Source organism: Triticum urartu, chromosome 7A, assembly GCF_056163025.1.
Source record: "Triticum urartu cultivar PI428250 chromosome 7A, HENAU_Tu73, whole genome shotgun sequence".
In the NCBI taxonomy this organism is placed as follows: domain Eukaryota; kingdom Viridiplantae; phylum Streptophyta; class Magnoliopsida; order Poales; family Poaceae; genus Triticum; species Triticum urartu.
The window spans coordinates 684,447,174-684,470,648 of NC_141879.1; the positions used below are offsets into that span (position 1 = coordinate 684,447,174).

Consider the following 23,475-nt stretch of genomic DNA (forward strand, 5'->3'; position numbering starts at 1 on the left):
ACCATGAAGAATATGATTCATACGAATCATGAAAATTTGGATGCATTATATTCATACAATCTCAACATAATATCTACATGGTGGATGCACATATTTTTTTTCTAAATGGGAATACAAAAGATTTCTACGCAGTGGTTCAAACTAAGTCCATAAAGGGGTGATTGACTTGTGCATAATATGTGTGGAATTCAGGAAGCGTGAGTTAGTTTTCAATTAAGAAAATATATACATGACATCTGCAAACATACATGAAGCATGCGGATGAAGCAAAACTAAACTCAATGTAGAAGCACAAGTTTGAAATGTACAAGGCAAAACTAGACTCAGTAAGCGCTAGCATGAAAAATATGTAGCAAGCTGATACGGATTTCCAATGCAAAAATACAATACGTATGAAGCATGTAAAGTTGTAATCATGGTATGAATGAGAATCAGAACCTAGATCAGATTCCTACAACCTGCCGCATGTGGTGCCTTCAACATGGAACATAGACAACAAAGAGGTGAAAAGGGTTGCAATTTAGTGATTGAATACAGAATGAATGTCACAAAATCATACCCACAAACATGGGATTAACCAAGACATTGAATAGATATAAGGTCACACAAATTGCAGAAAACAATTATGCCCAAAACCAACTAGCAGTAGCAATATAGGAATTGTACAGTGTTTGTATTAAGAGGAGATGACTCAAACCCTAGGTCAGATGAGGATGGGATTGGATGGGAGAAACCTTCAGTAATCTACTCATGGTGGCCTCCTTCCCGAATAGAGTCGACGCTCCGGCGAGGTCGACGCATGCCACAACTGCAAGTGGAGTAGGGTCAGATCTTGGTGAAGATAAGCATGATGGTTATGCAGTTTGCGAGATCGTGGACGAGCAGTTTGTGCGCCAGTCTCCGCCCTGCCCCCGGGCTTGACGGCGCACCGGCGATGTGGAGAGGAGGCAGGGGCGGTGAAGCCGTGAAGGGGAATGACGAGGAGGGAGCTGAGGAGGGATGGGTGCGAGAGAGATGAGAACAGGGTGAGATGAGTTGATTCGGGATTCTGGGGCAATTAATTCGGGATAAGGAGTGATTTTTTTTGAGAGAACGTCGGCCTTTATTGATCAAGCAACAAATTTACAAAGGGTCTCCCGGATGCAATCCGGAGCAAAACGAGAAATAGAAAGGCTAGAAGAGCCCAAACTTGATCTAGCTAGTACATGAGCTACCACATTACAATGCCGACGAACATGATGAAATGCCAAAGAAGAGAGGCCATTAGCCAAAGCCTTGACATCCTTAAGAACAGAGCCCACCACCGAGCGATCCAAGAGCGGAGACTGTAAACGCTGCACCACCGAGAGGCAATCAGTTTTGAACATAACATCAGTAAAGCCCTCCTCCCGGACTAATGTGACAGCACGTCGAAGAGCCATTGCTTCAGCCAGCTCCGGTGATCGCACTCCCCTTAAAGGTTCAGAGCACACAGCCACACAATTCCCCACATGGTTGAGAATCACCACACCCACACTGGAGGTGCCCAGCTCCTCACAAACAGCGGCATCAGAGAACGCAACCAGAGTACCTTGCGGCGGCGGAGCCCAAAGGCGGACAGAAGACGAGGTCTCACGCCTAGGAGCAGGTACAGGATTGAAAAGATGCTGACAAATGAGCTCAATGTAAGCTTTGATTATAGCAGCTGTACTCCCAGGAGAAGGAGCAGTAGGCTCATTCTTTGCTTCATTACGGGCCTCCCATATGTGCCAAATGGCAACCGTTAGAACAGTCGCCTCCTGATCAGAACAAGAAGACATGAACTCAAACAGCCATTGCTTTGGAGAGGAGAAGGAAGACCTGCGAAGATGAACGTCGAAGAACTCCTTGACTCCGTCCCAAACAGCCCTAGCATCTGGGAAAAACAGCAACGCGTGCTCAATACTTTCCAGCCGACCGCAGAAGAAACAGTCAGGTCTCGCTGGAATTTGTTGTTGGAAATATGCCCTAGAGGCAATAATAAAAGGATTATTATTGTATTTCCTTGTTCATGATAATTGTCTTTTATTCATGCTATAATTGTGTTATCCGGAAATCGTAATACATGTGTGAATACATAGACACCAACATGTCCCTAGTAAGCCTCTAGTTGACTAGCTCGTTGATCAATAGATAGTCATGGTTTCCTGACTATGGACATTGGATATCATTGATAACGAGATCACATCATTAGGAGAATGATGTGATGGACAAGACCCAATCCTAAACATAGCACAAGATCGTATAGTTCGTTTGCTAGAGTTTTTCCAATGTCAAGTATCTTTTCCTTAGACCATGAGATCGTGTAACTCCCGGATACCGTAGGAGTGCTTTGGGTATACCAAACGTCACAACGTAACTGGGTGACTATAAAGGTATACTACGGGTATCTCCGAAAGTGTCTGTTGGGTTGACACGGATCAAGACTGGGATTTGTCACTCCGTATAACGGAGAGGTATCTCTGGGCCCACTCGGTAATGCATCATCACAATGAGCTCAAAGTGACCAAGTGTCTGGTCACGGGATCATGCATTACGGTACGAGTAAAGTGACTTGCCAGTAACGAGATTGAACGAGGTATTGAGATACCGACGATCGAATCTCGGGCAAGTAACGTACCGATTGACAAAGGGAATTGTATACGGGGTTGCTTGAATCCTCGACATCGTGGTTCATCCGATGATACCATCGAGGAGAATGTGGGAGCCAACATGGGTATCCAGATCCCGCTGTTGGTTATTGACCGGAGAGCCATCTCGGTCATGTCTACATGTCTCCCGAACCCGTAGGGTCTACACACTTAAGGTTCGGTGACGCTAGGGTTGTAGAGATATAATATGCAGTAACCCGAAAGTTGTTCGGAGTCCCGGATGAGATCCCGGACGTCACGAGGAGTTCCGGAATGGTCCGGAGGTGAAGAATTATATATAGGAAGTGCAGTTTCGGCCATCGGGAGAGTTTCGGGGGTCACCGGTATTGTACCGGGACCACCGGAAGGGTCCCGGGGTTCCACCGGGTGGGGCCACCCATCCCGGAGGGCCTCATGGGCCAAAGTGGGGAGGGGAACCAGCCCATAGTGGGCTGGTGCGCCCCCCTTGGCCCACCCCATGCGCCTAGGGTGGGAAACCCTAGGGTGGGGGGGGGGGCGCACCACCTAACTTGGGGGGCACTCCACCCCTTGGCCGCCGCCCCCCCTAGGAGATCCCATCTCCTAGGGCCGGCACACCCCCTAGGGGGCCTATATAAAGGGGAGGGGAGGGAGGGGGCAGCGGTACCCTTGAGTCTTGGCGCCTCCCTCTCCCCTGCTACACCTCTCCCTCTCGTAGTAGAACGGGGAAGCCCTGCTGCGGTGACTCCTGCATCCACCACCACGCCGTCGTGCTGCTGGATCCTCATCAACCTCTCCTCCCCCCCTTGCTGGATCAAGAAGGAGGAGACGTCACGCTGACCGTACGTGTGTTGAACACGGAGGTGCCGTCCGTTCGGCGCTAGGATCTCCGGTGATTTGGATCACGTCGAGTACGACTTCCTCATCCCCGTTCTTTGAACGCTTCCGCGCGTGATCTACAAAGGTATGTAGATGCAATCCGATCACTCGTTGCTAGATGAACTCATAGATGGATCTTGGTGAAACATAGGAAATTTTTTGTTTTCTGCAACGTTCCCCAACAGTGGTATCAGAGCTAGGTCTATGCGTAGTTCTTTTGCATGAGTAGAACACAATTTGTTGTGGGCGTAGATGTTGTCAACTTTCTTGCCGCTACTAGTCTTATTTTGCTTCAACGGTATTGTGGGATGAAGCGGCCCGGACCAACCTTACACGTACGCTTACGTGAGACCAGTTCCACCGACTGACATGCACTAGTTGCATAAGGTGGCTGGCTGGTGTCTGTCTCTCCCACTTTAGTTGGAGCGGATTCGATGAAAAGGGTCCTTATGAAGGGTAAATAGAAGTTGACAAATCACGTTGTGGCTTTCACATAGGTAAGAAAACGTTCTTGCTAGAACCCTATTGCAGCCACGTAAAACTTGCAACAACAATTAGAGGACGTCTAACTTGTTTTTGCAGCAAGTGTTTTGTGATGTGATATGGCCAAAGTTGTGATGAATGATGAATGATATATATGTGATGTATGAGATGTTCATGCTATTGTAATAGGAATCACGACTTGCATGTCGATGAGTATGACAACCGGCAGGAGCCATAGGAGTTGTCTTTATTTTTTTGTATGACCTGCGTGTCATTGAGAAACGCCATGTAAATTACTTTACTTTATTGCTAAACGTGTTAGCCATAGTAGTAGAAGTAATAGTTGGAGAGCAACTTCATGGAGACACGATGATGGAGATCATGATGATGGAAATCATGGTGTCATGCCGGTGACGAGATGATCATGGAGCCCCAAGATGGAGATCAAAGGAGCTATGTGATATTGGCCATATCATGTCACTATTATTATTTGATTGCATGTGATGTTTATCATGTTTTTGCATCTTGTTTACTTAGAACGACGGTAGTAAATAAGATGATCCCTCATAATAATTTCAAGAAAGTGTTTCCCCTAACTGTGCACCGTTGCGACAGTTTGTTGTTTCGAAGCACCACGTGATGATCGGGTGTGATAGATTCCAACGTTCACATACAACGGGTGTAAGACAGATTTACACATGCAAACACTTAGGTTGACTTGACGAGCCTAGCATGTACAGACATGGCCTCGGAACACAGAAGACCGAAAGGTCGAGCATGAGTCGTATAGAAGATACGATCAACATGAAGATGTTCACCGATGTTGACTAGTCCGTCTCACATGATGATCGGACACGGCCTAGTTAACTCGGATCATGTTATACTTAGATGACTGGAGGGATGTCTATCTAAGTGGGAGTTCATTGAATAATTTGATTAGATGAACTTAATTATCATGAACTTAGTCTAAAATCTTTACAACATGTATTGTAGATCAAATGGCCAACGTTGTCCTCAACTTCAACGCGTTTCTAGAGAAAACCAAGCTGAAAGACGATGGCAGCAACTATACGGACTGGATCCGGAACCTGAGGATCATCCTCATAGCTGCCAAGAAAGATTATGTCCTACAAGCACCGCTAGGTGAAGCACCTATTCTCCCTACAGAACAAGACGTTATGAACGCTTGGCAGACACGTACCGATGATTACTCCCTCGTTTAGTGCGGCATGCTCTACAGCTTAGAACCGGGGCTCCAAAAGCGTTTTGAGAGACACGGAGCATATGAGATGTTCGAAGAGCTGAAAATGGTTTTTCAAGCTCATGCCCGGGTCGAGAGATATGAAGTATCCGACAAGTTCTTCAGCTGTAAGATGGAGGAAAATAGTTCTGTCAGTGAGAACATACTCACTATGTCAGGGTTACATAACCGCTTGACTCAGCTGGGAGTTAATCTCCCGGATGACGCGGTCATTGACAGAATCCTTCAGTCGCTTCCACCAAGCTACAAGAGCTTTGTGATGAACTTCAATATGCAGGGGATGGAAAAGACCATTCCTGAAGTATTTGGAATGCTGAAATCAGCAGAGGTAGAAGTCAAAAAGGAACATCAAGTGTTGATGGTGAATAAAACCACTAAGTTCAAGAAAGGAAAGGGTAAGAAGAACTTCAAGAAGGACGACAAGGGAGTTGCCGCGCCCAGTAAGCAAGCTGCCGGGAAGAAGCCAAAGAATGGACCCAAGCCCGAGACTGAGTGTTTTTATTGCAAGGGAAGTGGTCACTGGAAGCGGAACTGCCCCAAATACTTAGCGGACAAGAAGGCCGGCATCACGAAAGGTATATGTGATATACATGTAATTGATGTGTACCTTACCAGTACTCGTAGTAGCTCCTGGGTATTTGATACCGATGCGGTTGCTCACATTTGTAACTCAAAGTAGGAGCTGCGGAATAAGCGGAGACTGGCGAAGGACGAGGTGACGATGCGCGTCGGGAATGGTTCCAAGGTCGATGTGATAGCCGTCGGCACGCTACCTCTACATTTACCTACGGGATTAGTTTTGAACCTCAATAATTGTTATTTAGTGCCAAGTTTGAGTATGAACATTGTATCAGGATCTCGTTTAATACGAGATGGCTACTCATTTAAATCCGAGAATAATGGTTGTTCTATTTATATGAGAGATATGTTTTATGGTCATGCTCCGATGGTGAATGGTTTATTCTTAATGAATCTCGAGCGTAATGCTACACATATTCATAGTGTGAGTACCAAAAGATGTAAGGTTGATAATGATAGTCCCACATACTTGTGGCACTGCCGCCTTGGTCACATAGGTGTCAAACGCATGAAGAAGCTCCATGCAGATGGACTTTTAGAGTCTCTTGATTACGAATCATTTGACACATGCGAACCATGCCTCATGGGTAAAATGACCAAGACTCCGTGCTCAGGAACAATGGAGCGAGCAACCAACTTATTGGAAATCATACATACTGATGTGTGCAGTCCAATGAGTGTTGAGGCTCGCGGTGGTTATCATTATGTTCTCACCCTCACTGATGACTTGAGTAGATATGGGTATGTCTACTTAATGAAACACAAGTCTGAGACCTTTGAAAGGTTCAAGGAATTTCAGAGTGAGGTTGAGAATCAACGTGACAGGAAAATCAAGTTCCTGCGATCAGATCGTGGAGGAGAATATTTGAGTCACGAATTTGGCACACACTTAAGAAAATGTGGAATAGTTTCACAACTCACGCCGCCTGGAACACCTCAGCGTAATGGTGTGTCCGAACGTCGTAATCGCACTCTATTAGATATGGTGCGATCTATGATGTCTCTTACCGATTTACCGCTATCTTTTTGGGGCTATGCTTTAGAGACTGCCGCATTCACTTTAAATAGGGCTCCGTCAAAATCCGTTGAGACGACACCGTATGAGTTATGGTTTGGGAAGAAACCTAAGCTGTCGTTTCTAAAAGTTTGGGGATGCGATGCTTATGTCAAGAAACTTCAACCTGAAAAGCTCGAACCCAAGTCGGAAAAATGCGTCTTCATAGGATACCCTAAAGAAACTATTGGGTATACCTTCTACCTCAGATCCGAAGGCAAGATCTTTGTTGCCAAGAATGGATCCTTTCTAGAGAAGGAGTTTCTCTCGAAAGAAGTAAGTGGGAGGAAAGTAGAACTTGATGAAGTATTACCTCTTGAACCGGAAAATGGCGCAACTCAAGAAAATGTTCGTGAAGTGCCTGCACCGACTGAGAGGAAGTTAATGATGATGATCATGAAACTTCAGATCAAGTTGCTACTGAACTTCGTAGGTCCACAAGGACACCGCACCTGAGTGGTATAGCAACCCTGTCTTGGAAATCATGTTGTTAGACAACGGTGAACCTTCGAACTATGAAGAAGCGATGGCGGGCCCGGATTCCAACAAATGGCTGGAAGCCATGAAATCCGAGATAGGATCCATGTATGAAAACGAAGTATGGACTTTGACTGACTTGCCCGTTGAGCGGCGAGCCATAGAAAATAAATGGATCTTTAAGAAGAAGACAGACGCGGATGGTAATGTGACCATCTATAAAGCTCGGCTTGTCGCTAAGGGTTATCGACAAGTTCAAGGGGTTGACTACGATGAGACTTTCTCACCGGTAGCGAAGCTGAAGTCCGTCCGAATCATGTTAGCAATTGCCGCATTCTATGATTATGAGATATGGCAAATGGACGTCAAAACGGCATTCCTTAATGGTTTCCTTAAGGAAGAATTGTATATGATGCATCCGGAAGGTTTTGTCGATCCTAAGAATGCTGACAAGGTGTGCAAACTCCAACGCTCGATTTATGGGTTGGTGCAAGCATCTCGGAGTTGGAACATTCGCTTTGATGAGATGATCAAAGCGTTTGGGTTTATGCAGACTTATGGAGAAGCCTGCGTTTACAAGAAAGTGAGTGGGAGCTTTGTAGCATTTCTCATATTATATGTAGATGACATACTTTTGATGGGAAATGATATAGAGCTTTTGGAAAGCATTAAGGCCTACTTGAATAAGAGTTTTTCAATGAAGGACCTTGGAGAAGCTGCTTATATGTTAGGCATCAAGATCTATAGAGATAGATCAAGACGCCTCATAGGTCTTTCACAAAGCACATACCTTGATAAGATATTGAAGAAGTTCAATATGGATCAGTCTAAGAAGGGGTTCTTGCCTGTGTTGCAAGGTGTGAAATTGAGCTCAGCTCAATGTCCGACCACGGCAGAAGATATAGAAGAGATGAGTGTCATCCCCTATGCCTCAGCCATAGGTTCTATTATGTATGCCATGCTGTGTACCAGACCTGATGTAAACCTTGCCGTAAGTTTGGTAGGTAGGTACCAAAGTAATCCCGGCAAGGAACACTGGACAGCGGTCAAGAATATCCTGAAGTACCTGAAAAGGACTAAGGAAATGTTTCTCGTTTATGGAGGTGACGAAGAGCTCGTCGTAAAGGGTTACGTCGATGCTAGCTTCGACACAGATCTGGATGACTCTAAGTCACAAACCGGATACGTGTATATTTTGAATGGTGGGGCAGTAAGCTGGTGCAGTTGCAAGCAGAGCGTCGTGGCGGGATCTATATGTGAAGCGGAGTACATGGCAGCCTCGGAGGCAGCGCATGAAGCGATTTGGGTGAAGGAGTTCATCACCGACCTAGGAGTCATACCCAATGCGTCGGGGCCGATCAAACTCTTCTGTGACAACACTGGAGCTATTGCACTTGCCAAGGAGCCCAGGTTTCACAAGAAGACCAGGCACATCAAGCGTCGCTTCAACTCCATTCGTGAAAATGTTCAAGATGGAGACATAGATATTTGCAAAGTACATACGGACCTGAATGTAGCAGATCCGTTCACTAAACCTCTCCCTAGAGCAAAATATGATCAACACCAGAATTCCATGGGTGTTCGATTCATCACAATGTAACTAGATTATTGACTCTAGTGCAAGTGGGAGACTGTTGGAAATATGCCCTAGAGGCAATAATAAAAGGATTATTATTGTATTTCCTTGTTCATGATAATTGTCTTTTATTCATGCTATAATTGTGTTATCCGGAAATCGTAATACATGTGTGAATACATAGACACCAACATGTCCCTAGTAAGCCTCTAGTTGACTAGCTCGTTGATCAATAGATAGTCATGGTTTCCTGACTATGGACATTGGATGTCATTGATAACGAGATCACATCATTAGGAGAATGATGTGATGGACAAGACCCAATCCTAAACATAGCACAAGATCGTATAGTTCGTTTGCTAGAGTTTTTCCAATGTCAAGTATCTTTTCCTTAGACCATGAGATCGTGTAACTCCCGGATACCGTAGGAGTGCTTTGGGTGTACCAAACGTCACAACGTAACTAGGTGACTATAAAGGTATACTACGGGTATCTCCGAAAGTGTCTGTTGGGTTGACATGGATCAAGACTGGGATTTGTCACTCCGTATAATGGAGAGGTATCTCTGGGCCCACTCAGTAATGCATCATCACAATGAGCTCAAAGTGACCAAGTGTCTGGTCACGGGATCATGCATTACGGTACGAGTAAAGTGACTTGCCAGTAACGAGATTGAACGAGGTATTGGGATACCGACGATCGAATCTCGGGCAAGTAACGTACCGATTGACAAAGGGAATTGTATACGGGGTTGCATGAATCCTCGACATCGTGGTTCATCCGATGAGATCATCGAGGAGCATGTGGGAGCCAACATGGGTATCCAGATCCCGCTGTTGGTTATTGACCGGAGAGCCATCTCGGTCATGTCTACATGTCTCCCGAACCCATAGGGTCTACACACTTAAGGTTCGGTGACGCTAGGGTTGTAGAGATATAATATGCAGTAACCCGAAAGTTGTTCGGAGTCCCATATGAGATCCCGTATGTCACGAGGAGTTCCGGAATGGTCCGGAGGTGAAGAATTATATATAGGAAGTGCAGTTTCGGCCATCGGGAGAGTTTCGGGGGTCACCGGTATTGTACCGGGACCACCGGAAGGGTCCCGGGGGTCCACCGGGTGGGGCCACCCATCCCGGAGGGCCCCATGGGCCAAAGTGGGGAGGGGAACCAGCCCATAGTGGGCTGGTGCGCCCCCCTTGGCCCACCCCATGCGCCTAGGGTTGGAAACCCTAGGGTGGGGGGGGGGGGCGCCCCACCTGGCTTGGGGGGCACTCCACCCCTTGGCCGCCCCCCCCTAGGAGATCCCATCTCCTAGGGCCGGCGACCCCCTAGGGGGCCTATATAAAGGGGGGAGGGAGGGGGCAGCGGTACCCTTGAGTCTTGGCGCCTCCCTCTCCCCTGCTACACCTCTCCCTCTCGTAGTAGAACGGCGAAGCCCTGCTACGGTGACCCCTGCATCCACCACCACACCGTCGTGCTGCTGGATATTCATCAACCTCTCCTCCCCCCCTTGCTGGATCAAGAAGGAGGAGACGTCACGCTGACCGTACGTGTGTTGAACACGGAGGTGCCGTCCGTTCGGCGCTAGGATCTCCGGTGATTTGGATCACGTCGAGTACGACTTCCTCATCCCCGTTCTTTGAACGCTTCCGCGCGTGATCTACAAAGGTATGTAGATGCAATCCGATCACTCTTGCTAAATGAACTCATAGATGGATCTTGGTGAAACGTAGTAATTTTTTTGTTTTCTGCAACGTTCCCCAGCATCTGTCGCCTCCGGAGCTGATCACCAGATGGCAGGAAATCGTGCGCGAGGCGCCAAAGTGCAATCTTCATTTTATTGGGTGCTTTGACACGCCAAAGAGCCTTCCAAAGTTTCTCATCTTCAGCCATTCGAGAGTTCAGACCCATCCCACTATTACTCCTGCTCGAGATAAAAAGGTCAGTCCTCGCCAACTTGTACGCTGATTTGACAGTGTACTCTCCAAATCTTGTGAATGGCCAACGGGCAAAATCAACACTGCCATTCCTGTTAATAGGAACAAGGAGAATATCCTCTGCTAGCCTTTCAGGAAAGAAAGCACGCACCGAGTCCTCATCCCACGATCCCCTCTCTTCATCAATAAAGCAGTGCATAGTCACGGTCGATGGGATCGGCGAGAGAGGCTGGACCAAGGCAGGTGGGGTGGACGGAATCCAATGATCAGAAAGGATACAAGTGTGACGGCCATCACCAATCCCCCATTGAACCCCACGCTTCAACAGACCGCGGCCGTGGATGATGCCCCTCCAAGTAGTAGAAGCAGTTCTTGGAACCGAGGCATGCTAGAAGTCGCTATTGGGGAAGTATCTACCCTTCAAAACACGGGCACAAAGTGAGTTGGGCTCGGTCAACAACCTCCATCCCTGTTTGCCCAAGAGAGCTTGGTTGAAAAGGGTCATGTCGCGAAAGCCCATGCCACCTAAGGATTTGGGAGTCGACAACCATGCCCAAGACCTCCAGTGCATCTTTTTCTTTCCATCTTCCCTTCCCCACCATTGATCGGACACTATCTGCCTAAACTTCTCACACGTAGCAATAGGAAGACGGAAACAGCTCGCAACAAATGTTGGGATGGCTTGAGTAATTGATTTCAGCAAGGTTTCATTGCCAGCTCTTGACAGCGGCCTGTCAGACCAACCAAAGAGATCCTGCCACGCTCTGTCAGTCAAAAACTTAAAAGTGCTTGTTGGAGAGTTACCAACCTCAGTTGGCATACCAAGATATGAGTCATGAAAGGTCTCATTTTGGATACCCAAGCTGTTCTTCACTCTAGTCTTAACGCTGTCCGGACAGTTCCGATCAAAGAAAATAGATGACTTCTCTTTGTTGATTGCTTGACCCGACCCTTCACAGTACATGTGCAGCACTGAATTCAACGAGTCCACACTACGCTGATCACTCTTAGCAAAGAAGATGCTATCGTCTGCAAATAGGAGGTGTGAGATATGAGGGCCTTGTCGGCCGTTTTTTATCCCATGTAGCTCGCCACAACACTCCTTCTGGAACAGCAGACTAGACAAACCCTCGGTGCACAAGAGGAAGAGGTAGGGACTTATTGGATCCCCTTGCCGGATACCTCGCGAAGGTACCACAGGATCAGTCAACTCACCATTAACCCTGACTGCATAGCGGACATTGGTGACACATCTCATGACGGTATCGATCCAAGTAGAAGCGAAGCCCAACTTAGAGAGACAGGCATGCAAGTAGCTCCATTCAACCCGGTCATATGCTTTCATCATGTCTATCTTGAGGGCAAAGAAGGGCTGCTTTACCCGCTGCTTCCGAATAGTATGAAGACACTCATAAGCAATCAAAGTATTGTCAGTGATCAATCTCCCAGGAAAAAAGGCACTTTGACTTGCAGAGATCACAACAGGCAGTAACACTTTCAGACGGTTGGCAAGCACTTTCGAAGCGATTTTGTAGAGCACGTTGCAAAGACTAATTGGCCGGAAGTTCTTTAGGTGCTTCGGTCTCGTTGTTTTGGGAATAAGAACAATCACCAAGTCGCAGAAACCCTCAGGAATTGACCGGCCTTCAAGGAAGCCTCGGACAGCCTGACAGATATCCTCTTCTAGAAAGTTCCAATGCGTTTGATAGAAGAGGGCCGGAAAGCCATCGGGTCCGGGGGCTTTAGTAGGGCCCATCTGGAACAGAGCAGCTTTGATTTCCTCATTAGTGTACGTCTTGCAAAGATCCTCATTCATCTCCGGTGTGACCTTGTGTGGAATTGCATCAGAAACACGATCGACTGAGCTGCATGGTTCGGAGGAAAATAACTTGTCGTAGTACCCCTGAACCATACCTTTGATTCCGGCCTGAGAGTCGCAGCTAGTACCATCTTCGCGCACAAGAGAGTGGATCCGATTTGTACGTCTACGCGCCGAAGCTTTAGCATGGAAGAAGTCTGTGTTGCGGTCCCCCGCCTTCAACCAATCAATGCGGGAACGCTGCCGCTCCATAATCTCTTCCCTCTCAAAAAGCTCACAGAGTTGGCGCTCAATCGAGCGTTCCTCTTCCATCAGCGAAGGAGAGGACGGTGAAGCCTGAATGGTAGCAATACGGCGCTCCAGACGACCAATCCACTTCCGAATAAAACTGAAGGTCTCCTTGCTCCAAGAGCGCAGAGAGTGAGCCACATGTTTGAGATTGGCGCAAGTTGACCGGAGAGACGGACATCCATCCCTCCCCTCATCCCACGCTCGCTCAAGAGTTTCTCTGTAGCCCTCAGCCCGAAGCCACATTTCTTCAAAGCGGAAACCCTGCTGGATCGGAGGCGGACGAGGCTGTTGGGTCCTGCCACCAAGCTGGATCAGCACGGGGTAACGATCCGAAGAAGTTGCGATAAGATTCTCCACCCCACATCTATCAAACAGGTTTGAAAAAGCCCCATTCGCCACAGCTCTGTCCAGGCGACACTTTACATGACACTCAGGATCTTGTTTATTGCTCCACGTAAACTTCGGCCCAGATTAACCCAGATCGGTCAAGCAACAGTCCATCAAGCAATCTCGGAAAGCTGTAATTTGAGATTCAGAACGATCTCGGGGGCCACAATGTTCATCCTGAACCAAGACCTCATTGAAGTCACCACAACAAAGCCACGGCCCATTCCACAACGGATGTAATCATTTGAGGAGCTCCCAAAATAGATGTCTATCCTCTCTTCTTGGCTCCCCATACACAAAGGTGGCACGCCAAGTCACCCCCTCATCAATCTTCACATGAACATCAATGAAATGCTTATTGGCAGCCTTCACAGAAACATCAGCCGGAGCCTTCCAAAACAAAGCAAGGCCGCCGCTGAGTCCCACAACACTAACAGCATAGCAACCAGAAAAACCTAGAGACCACATAAAGTTCTTCACACGGGTGTCCCTCATCTTCGTTTCAGACAAAAAGAGGAGGGAAGGTAGGTGTAGCTCCACAAGCCAGCGAAGCTCGCCAACTGTCGAGTCCGACCCCAAGCCTCGACAGTTCCAGCATAAGATACTCATTGCGTCTGGCGGGGCTGCACCGCAGCCGCCGCCGGATCCGCCGATCGGTTGTTTGAAACACGTTGCTTCTTGTTGGAATCCACCTCAGAGTTCAGACTATCATCTGTAGTACCCACAAGCTCCCCTGTCACAACAACAAGGGCTAACCCATTATCATCCTCCTGGCCTTGGGGTGGAGAGGAGGCAGGAGCTTTGGCAGGCTTCCTTTTCTGTCCCGCTGAGTTGGACTTGTTTTCCAGAGCTGAAGGAAAAAGCTCACGCCTGGGATCACTGGTGCGACCTCTTCCCCTGCCTCGGCTGGACTTCCCCCGCCCTCGAGTGGAGCCACCTCGTCTGTTGGGAGAGGAAACCTCGCCTTCAGAGACACCTTGGCCGCCTTGAGCAGCCGCCCTGCCACGACCAGATTCACCCGACCTAGTAGTCCCAGACGAGCCAGCACCGGCCGCCGAGGAAGAGACCGAGCTGGACCTGGTGCCGCCAGATCTCTTCAACTGATCATCAGCAACACAAAGCTTTCTTGCCGCATATGGAAGGTCACCATTCTCGTCCCTTGTCGCTGGAGTTGGGCACAGGACCGAGGAGTGACCAAGGAGGCCACAAGAGTAGCAGTAAAAGGACAGTCGCTCATACATGACTGAGAACGTCTCCGTCCTTTTCATCTTGAGAGAGGTCACCGTAACAAAACGCACCACCGGTTCCTGGACCGCAATTTCAGCTCTCACTCTCATGAAATTCCCCCAGCAGCGACCATCCGCATCCGAATCCACCTTGAGAATCCTCCCAATCGGCTTGGCAAACTCCATTCCCAGTTTAGCCTTCATAAGCATCGGAGGAACATGCATAATACGAGCCCAAAGCGCCAAGCGGTCAAACTGAACTTGAGACGGGAGAGTATTCAGATCAAACACCTTGAGCAAAACTGCATGCTTGCCCACCATCCATGGCGAGCCCTCAATCACCCTGGCACGATCGGCCTCAGAACCAAATTCAGCCATAAAGACATTGTCCCCCGAGGGGTGGAACAACAACCCTCTAGGGTTTCCCCATGCCGGCCGCATTACCGACGAGATCGTCTGGATATGAAGAAGATTGGGGGACAGCACCTTCCCCACCAGGGCACAATCCAAAGCCACCAAATCAACCTCATCTTCATCTTCTATAATTACTGGTTGCGCCTCAATCGCAGTCAGTCGAAGCTTTTCCATCAGGTCCTCAACCCGATCGGCAGAGACCGAGTCGGCTCCCGAAGAAGACAACCCATCCGCTTCTGCCGTTATCCCCTTGCCGGAAGGCGCCGTCGTGGGGAAGTCCCCGCCACTGCCAAGCAAAGGAGGAGCGCCCATGCTGGCATCATGCCCCATCCCATCGCGCAACCCCGCCATCGAGAGGTCGGCAAGCCCCAACCCAACTTCTGCCAAGGGTGGGTAGCGGTCCAAAGAGCGCCCCTGAATCACCCCGAACTGCGGGAGGGAAAGGAATCGCCAATGTCTAGATGCAGCAGAGAAGAAGGCGGATGGGAGGGGAGGAAACGGATCTGCGACCCACGGGCGATAGGCGGTTCCTAGGGCTAGATCGCTGTTTGGGCCTGTGATCTTCGGATAAGGAGTGATTAGGGGAGAGCGTGTACGCAAAAATTAGGGGAGTAGTTTGGAAAGTTGGCACATGAATTCTACTGCATCTCCTAGCCGTGAGATCCACCATGGATCAACGGCACACGGCCGGTCTGACGAATGCTCTCTGATCAGACATCTGGAGGTTAGTGTTTCCCTACAGCAAACGGTAGTAATTCAATTCTTAATCGTAACATCCTTGAAACTAAAAGCTGTAGACCTACAAAAAAGTTGTATAGGTACGCACTTGGACTCGAACTGTACTCCCTCCGTAAAGGAAGAGCAGCGACTTGTGGTACTTCTTTCACCAATTCTCCAACGATTAGGCGAATAGGCCATGGCAGCATGGACGCTTCGATGGCGATCGATTGGGCGGGGTGGATGAGGCGATGCGATGACGAATCTTTGCAAGGGAGGCAAGAAGCCATGAATAGGCACAGTTTTTTTTAGGGTTGCAGGCCTAATAAAAACAGTTAAATAAGAAAAGGGGAGATAAAACAGTGAAAAAATAAAAAACCGAGGAAGAAACAAGATAAAACTAAATGGAAAAAAGGGAAAAGAAAACCGGAGAAAAACAGTGGAAAAAATGAAAACAAATAAAGAAAACAAGAAAATCAGAAAACTGAGAAAGAATGAAAAACAAAGAAAGGGAAGCAAAATAAATAAAGGAAAAGAAAAAAAATTCAATAAAACCCGAGAAAGTAACAAATGAAACTGGTGAAAACACAAATAAAAGCAAAAAATCATTGAAGGAACAACAAAACTGAAGAGCAAATAAATGGGAGAAAAAAACAAAGAAACCAAGACCAATCATAGGAGAGATGCTACACTTACGGGAAATTTGTACGGAAAACTCTTACGGGGCTGAGCTGGTGGCATAGGGATTAATCATGGGCCTGGCCCCACAGTTAAATGCAGGGTGTGCAGTTGATTTTATTGACACACGTCGTCCCGTAACTTCGTTCTGTAACCCCAGCCTCGTAAGTGTAGCATTTTTGCCAATCATAGCCTTCGAGCGTCTTGATCGAACAAAATCTTATCGAACGAAAAAAAGCCGAAAAATGGGGTGGCCCAGTAGCTACTCGTGGAGGAAAAGCTTTCAGGCGAGAATGGTGCACTCAAGCGAGATGTAGGTTTTGCGCCTGCCCTGGCAAATGATTCGTTCGATGTAGGAGCTACCCAGATCGATTGTTCCCCTGATATCTGGGTCCAATAAAATTGGGTGCATCCAGTCTCCAAACCACCATCTACCAGTACATGCACGGATAGCTAGACTTTAGTGGTTTCATGTTTTTATCAGAAGAAAAACTTAGCCTTTGTCATGCTTTGTTCTTCTTCTCTTTCTTTTTTTCTCTCATGAGTGCTCTGTATTTGTTATCTAATTTGGATCATTTCAACTCCTACAATCCCCAGGTTTGGTAGATTTTTTTTGGATACTCACGTCTGTGAGCTGCTATATATCTAGTCTTCAGTGTCATTACTTGGCCGAGGAAACTCATACATAAAATGCAGGGCTATAAAATGGAACGCCCTATGATGAGAGTGACTAGAAGATGGTTGCCAATAGAAAAGAGTGGCTGAGAGATGATTCACTGGAACAACTTAATATGTTTATGTATTTCCTTGGCGATATATGTATACAGGGTGGCAAATTAAGTGGGTATGACTAGTTTAGTTATATAGGATAACTCACATAGTAGGAGAAGCAATTACACAATAGGCAGCAGCAAGTCACCAACACGGTCAAGTACATGATTATACAGCAAGAAGCGGAAACAACATACAAGTAAGTACATGATAGTAGGAGTAGTTTTCTTCTGAGAGAGAAAACAGAATGCTACGTAATTGAGAAACAAGAACGGCGGATTTATTTGTGATAATTAACGACATCACTGATGAGACTGCGGGGATCACTTCGTCTCCTCATCCTTGGATAAAATGCTTACCATGAAGAACTGCTACATCGCCTTGTCTGCTTCTTCGTTTTTCATTTCTGGCGCCTCCTTTTTTGCATTGGTTTTCTTGCCCTCGAGGAATTGCTTAAGCACCTGCAGCGCTTGGCCGGCGTCCTCCTTCCGGAGCAGCATTTCGGACACCTCGGCCGGTGTCACGTCCACCGCTTTAAGCAGTTGCTGTATCTCCGGAAACAGAGGGTGGTCGTCGACGAGGTGGTAGTTCCGGACCAGCGTCCTGAACGCCTCCCAGCGGCAGTAGCCCATTTCGACGTGCATGTCCATGCGCCCTGGCCGCAGCAGGGCCTGATCGAGGCGCTCCTTGTAGTTGGTGGTGAAGATGATGATGCGCTCCTCGCCGCTCGTCGACCAGAGCCCGTCGATGAAGTTGAGCAGCCCGGACAGCGTTACAGTATTCTGCTTTCGTTGTGCTCGCTGCCGCCGGGGGGTGTTGTCGGGGTCGGCGGCCGGCTCCGGCATGTTGCGGCTGCCTTCCTCTTCCCTTGACTTCTTGGCGTCGAAGCAGCAGTCGATGTCCTCGATGACGAGGATGGATTTGTTGCGCATGTTGATGAGCAGCATCTGGAGCGCTGAGTTGTCGGGCACCACGGAAAGGTCGAGGTCGTAGAGGTTGAACCGAAGGTAGTTGGCCATGGCGGCGACCAGGCTTGACTTGCCGGTCCCGGGCGGGCCGTAGAGCAGGTACCCGCGCTTCCACGGCTTGCCGATCCGCAAGTAATACTCCTTCCGCTTCAGGAAGCGGTCGAGGTCGTCCATGACGGCCTGCTTGAGCGACGGGTCCATGGCGAGCGTGGCGAAGGTGGCGGGGTGGTGGTAGTTGATGCCGTGCTGCCACGATGCCCCGTCGTTCTTGGAGATCTTCAGCGCGCGGGCACGCATCCGCAGCTGCTCCGCGGTGGACATGACGAAGGGTACGTACCGCTCGCTCACCGTGTCGGCGTCCTTGGCGTCGAAGCTGAGCTTGAAGTACTCCCCGGTGGTGCCGTCCTCGCCGCGGCCTGCGCGCACATACTTCCACACGACGTCGACGCCGTCGAAGTGGTCGCTGGTGGAGCCGTCGTGTTCCAGGCACAGAAGCGTGCTCCAGCTGCTGCTGCTCCGGTCAGGCTCCACGGGGAAGAGACCGAGGCCGAGACACGGCGTGGTGCGCGGGCTGATCTTGGTGGTCAGGTACTTGCGCGCGGCGTCGAAGAGCTCGTTCTCGCTGTACCCGGAGTCGAAGTCGCGGCGGATGACGAGGGCGTGCCGCTCCTTGTCAGAAGCGCCCAGTCGGGCGCGCACGTACGCTGCGGCCCGGCCGAGCGCGGCACGCAGCTCGGGAGGGAGGATGTCCCGCGCCATGCCGCGCGCCAGCATCACGTAGCCGGCCACCGAGGCTGCCGTGCCCAGCGCTTTCTTGCAGGTGTCCAGCACCGTCAGTGGCAAGCTTTCCATGGCTAACTTGCTACGATACCAACAACAGTCCCCTCACAGACGGTGCTGATGTGTGTTTTGAATGTTGATAATGTTCCGCTCTATTTATAGACAAGGCATGGTGACCATGCTGTACGAGGTTTCCAAGAGATTTTGTGTCTAATGTGTGAACGTTTGACTCTAAGTCTCATTTCATGTGTCCCACGTGCTCCACAAAAATAACTACTCTCTCCATTCCGAATTACTTGTCGTAGGTATGAATGTATCTAGATATATTTTAGTTCTAGATACATCCATTTCTGTAACAAGTAAAACGGATGGAGTAATTAAGAACTACTCTAGCAAAGTTATCTTATTGATCCTGTCGGCATACATACTAACCGTCAACATGGCGATTTTTGTCGGCTCTAGTAGCACCATCCGGAAGCGTGCCAACTAATTGCGGACGGCCAGGTGCCGACTACCCGCAACCATTAATGACATCCCCTTCCCTCCTCCATGTTTTCGCGCCGCCCCTTGACTACAAAAAAGCCGTTGCCATGGCGCAATGGCTGACAAGCTCCAGCTAGAACACCACCACACCCTCCCTGTAGCCATGGCCGAATAGCTTAACCCGACCCGAAATGGGTGCATCTCCCGAAGGAGGAAGAACGGATCCTAGATGAGGCTACAGAGGAGGAGGCTGACCTCATCACTGAGAAGGAGGTAGACGATCGCCTTTACGTGCTTGAGGTGGCGAAGAAGGATCCCACCTACGATGAGTGATCGGATGGGAATCTGACAACAGACACCATGAGTTCGACTCGCATGGCGGCTACAAGTTGATTCCTCATTAGCAGGAGAGACCTCAATCACGAGCTCACGTTGACCACCACGTGCTCCCTTTTCCCCTCACCGTTGAGGAGGCATGGAATGAGCGCTACAAGGCCTAAGCCTCAGACGTCCATCCCGACAAAATCTTCAAACATACTACCACCGAGAAGGCATTCCAGGCGAAGAGTGACTGCGGCGTCTGGCTACATTACAACGAGAAGAAGGCGGACTTGTCGCAGGAGAGGGAGCAGATCAGATGGCCCAAATTCAACACGGAGAAGGTGTCATGGACCGAGACGGATAACGGCATATTGGGTGTCCCCCTCCTCAGTGGACCGCCATACCGTCGTGAATAGACAATTAGTGGACTCATCACATATCCATGTGCCCCATGTAGTGCATTCACCATCATCATGATGAGGAGCAACTAGTGCTTTTCACAAGACATAAAAAGTCACCAGTTAAGTAAAAAATGTCACTAATCAACTTTTCGACCCCCTATGTAACCACTTGGTAATGTAGTGTTATCAAAAATTAGTTTTTCAATCCTTGAAATTGGGTGTGTGGATTTCTCAGTTGATGGGACACGAAAATATAAAAGAAAAGGAAAGCTATGGAGGCTGCATTATGTCCATTCCGTGTTTGCGCACAACCCTCATGGCCTCCATATCCATGTGAAGCGCACTCCATATGACAGATGCGGCAATTAGAGCTGCTCTAAGTACAGTAGTACACCTACCGACACACACTACCACATGTGCACTGTCGAAGAACATCTACTCAAATCATAGAGCTCTTGCAGCATGCCATGTGCCACACGCCTTTCACCGTGCACTACTAAAATCGACGAGTTTGCCTAGTATCCAAAATACTTAACAAAAGAAGAGACATTTCCTATTGTTACATCGGCAAGGCACACTCAGTGTACACTCTTCCAACTAAGTAACCTTTGCTGACCCTTTTTCATACGTACTTGCCTAGTGTTTTTCTTGAGTGCCGCTCCATATGGTGGATGGTGATTGCCGATATAGCCTAGTGTTTCTCCAAGTATAGTAGCACACCTACCGACACACACTACCACATGTGTATTGTTGTAGAAAATCCGCATACTACTGAAATCATAGAGCTTATGCGGCACGCCATGCGCAAGGCTTGCGTATCCGGTAACAGTGCACTCGGGTAATACATTGCCGAGTATTAACACTTGGCAAAACACACTCAATGTACACCCTTTCAGCAAATACACCTTGCGAAGAAACGATAAGGAGAACGAAGAAAGAACATGGATCATTGGATCTCACAAGGATGAATGGCAGAGATGTCTGATCCGTAGAATGGTCGGTTTGACCAATCAAAATGCAGCATAATTCAGCTACTATTTTTCTTTGTCTTGTATAGAAGGGTTAAAGGTGTATTATTTACTAATGTGATGGGAGTTCATTGAGTTCAATCCGCATACTCCACATTTTTTTTGTTTCCATTTTTAGTTTTTTTATCTTCTTTCCTTTTTTTGTCTCTTTGCCGAATGTTTCTATAAGGAGACTCGCAGAGCCCCACAAAATGGGAGAATATCATAGGAAACCAACATTCAAGAAAAACTTCGTGGAAACCACGTCTGAAAGTTTCAAAAAAATCTGAAAAAATGTGGGATGTCAAGAGGAAGATGTTCTATTGTCATGTGAAATTTCAAGTTAAAACACATCATGGGATGCGGGCTTTGAAAAAGACAAAATCATCATTGAATAGTGCCGAACTCCATACTATTCAATTATGATTTTCTCTTTTTCCTAGCTCACATCCAATGATGTGTTTAAACTTGAAATTTTGCAAGGCAATAGAACATCACCCTCTTAACATCCCACATTTCTTTGATATTTTTTTGGAAACTTCAAAACATCATTTTCGCTGGTATCCACCGAATGTTGGTTTTTGTATGATATTATCCCTTGTTATATTCCACCCAGTAGGCATGATGAGTGTCTAGGAGTTTTTGTGCTCAATGAGAACGCTTGACTATAAGTCTCATGTGTCTCATGAGTCATGTGTTGCCTTTGTTTCATAGTAGCCGACAAACTATACCCACGCAGCATTGTCGCGCAACGTCTGCTTAATAACAAAACAAATCATAGAGTAAGCATGATGAGTATCCTGTCTGAGGTTTCTAGGAGTGAGAACGCTTGACTATAAGTGTCATGTGTCTCACGAGTCATGTGCTTCGTTCATTTAAAACTCATAGACACACACCACCATAGGTGACACTATTCTCTATGAGGTTCCTAGGAGTTCCTCCGTCTAATGGAAATGCTTGACTATAAGTCTTATGTGTCTCACGGGTCAGGCGTTGCCTTAATTTCAAATTTACCAACACACACCACCACATGTGACATTGTCTCACAATATCCCCCAATGGTAACACTCGAGTGAAAGTTAGTGGCAAGCTTTTCATCGACAATTCGCCGTCAAAGATAGGATCCTCCACGCCACACAGACGCTGCTGAATGTTGATAGTGTTCCACTCAAATTATAGAGTAGATAGGATCCTCTCCACTGCACAGACGCTGCTTAATGTTGATAGCGTTCCTAGGAGTTGCATCGTCTAATGAGAACTCTTGAATCCAAATCTCATGTGTCTCATGACTCATGTGTTGCTTTCATTTGAATGTCACTGGTACACAATACCACGTGCGACTCTGTCGCACAACGTCCGCTTATTACTGAGGTCACAAACTGTCAAATTGCATGCCAATTACTTGTGTATGCCTCAAACCATACCATATGCTTACTTAAAATTCTAAAATAAAACTCTAAATTTGTAGCGTTAGGGTTTATGAACTTGTTAGTTCACTATTATTCCCTCTCCCCTGTGGGTATGTCTGGAAGAAGCCCTAGCCGCTGGCCTCTACCGCACCATCCCACCCCTCCCGCACTGTGAACACAAACTCATCTAGGAGGACCTATCGTGCCATCCCATGCGCCATCATCACTTAGATGACCACCGAGGCTGTCATGCCCAACACTTTCCTGCAGGCATCTGGCGCTCACCACCACCCCTCTAACTATGATATCTGAGTGATTGCCAGGTGCAACTTGTCCATGGTATGATTTGTGATGAGTGATTGTAATATTCCGCTCCAGTTATATAGTAGGCGTGATGAGTGTCCTCTACGAGATTTCTCAAAGTTTCCGCATCCAATGAGAATGCTTGACTATAAGTCTCATGTGTCTCACGAGTCATGTGTTTCCTTTGTTTCATAGTACCCGACAAACACTACCCATGCAACATTGTCGCGCAACATCTGCGTAATACCAAAACCAGTCATAGAGTAAGCATGATGAGTATACTGTACGAGGTTCCTATGAGTCTCCGCTCATAATGAGTAGGCTTGACTATAAGTTTCATGTGTCTCACGAGTCATATGCTGCCTTCATTTAAAACTTATATGCAAACACTACCACGTGTGACACTATTCTCTATGAGGTTTCTAGGAGTTTCCCCGTCTAATGGAAACACTTGATTATAAGTCATATGTGTCTCATGAGTCAGGTTGCCTTCATTTTAATGTCACCAACACACACTACCACATGTGACACTGTCGCACAATGTCCCCCAATGGTGACACTGGAGTGAAAGTTAGTGCCAAGCTTTCCTAAGAATGCCAACATGACTTCCGGGACAATTCAATT

General features: G+C 47.8%; 2 protein-coding genes and 1 pseudogene across 2 annotated transcripts; all 3 read right to left on the reverse strand.

Annotated features, from left to right (window-relative positions):
• Positions 1-11,264: 11,264 nt before the first annotated feature.
• LOC147961485 (uncharacterized) lies at positions 11,265-12,947 on the reverse strand. Its single transcript, XM_087533821.1, has 2 exons — positions 12,483-12,947; positions 11,265-11,978 (listed from the first exon to the last, which is right to left on the reverse strand). Exons 1-2 carry the CDS (start codon positions 12,945-12,947, stop codon positions 11,265-11,267), a joined length of 1,179 nt encoding a protein of 392 aa, XP_087389947.1.
• Positions 12,948-13,978: 1,031 nt separating this feature from the next.
• Positions 13,979-15,040, reverse strand: LOC147961486 (uncharacterized). The gene has a single exon (XM_087536234.1). It carries the CDS (start codon positions 15,038-15,040, stop codon positions 13,979-13,981), a length of 1,062 nt encoding a protein of 353 aa, XP_087392360.1.
• A 2,271-nt stretch (positions 15,041-17,311) lies between these two features.
• On the reverse strand, positions 17,312-19,043 carry LOC125521617 (AAA-ATPase At3g50940 pseudogene; annotated as a pseudogene).
• Between the last annotated feature and the right edge of the window lie 4,432 nt (positions 19,044-23,475).

Excerpts from the sequence above, each read along its gene's own strand:
- LOC147961486 (XM_087536234.1), bottom strand. The coding sequence starts at position 15,040 with ATGCGGCCGGCATGGGGAAACCCTAGAGGGTTGTTGTTCCACCCCTCG.
- LOC147961485 (XM_087533821.1), bottom strand. The coding sequence starts at position 12,947 with ATGGAGCGGCAGCGTTCCCGCATTGATTGGTTGAAGGCGGGGGACCGC. Across the intron at positions 11,979-12,482 it reads GTTTCTGCGACTTGGTGATT|GAGTGTTGTGGCGAGCTACA; the intron begins GTTCTTATTCCC and ends CTGTTCCAGAAG.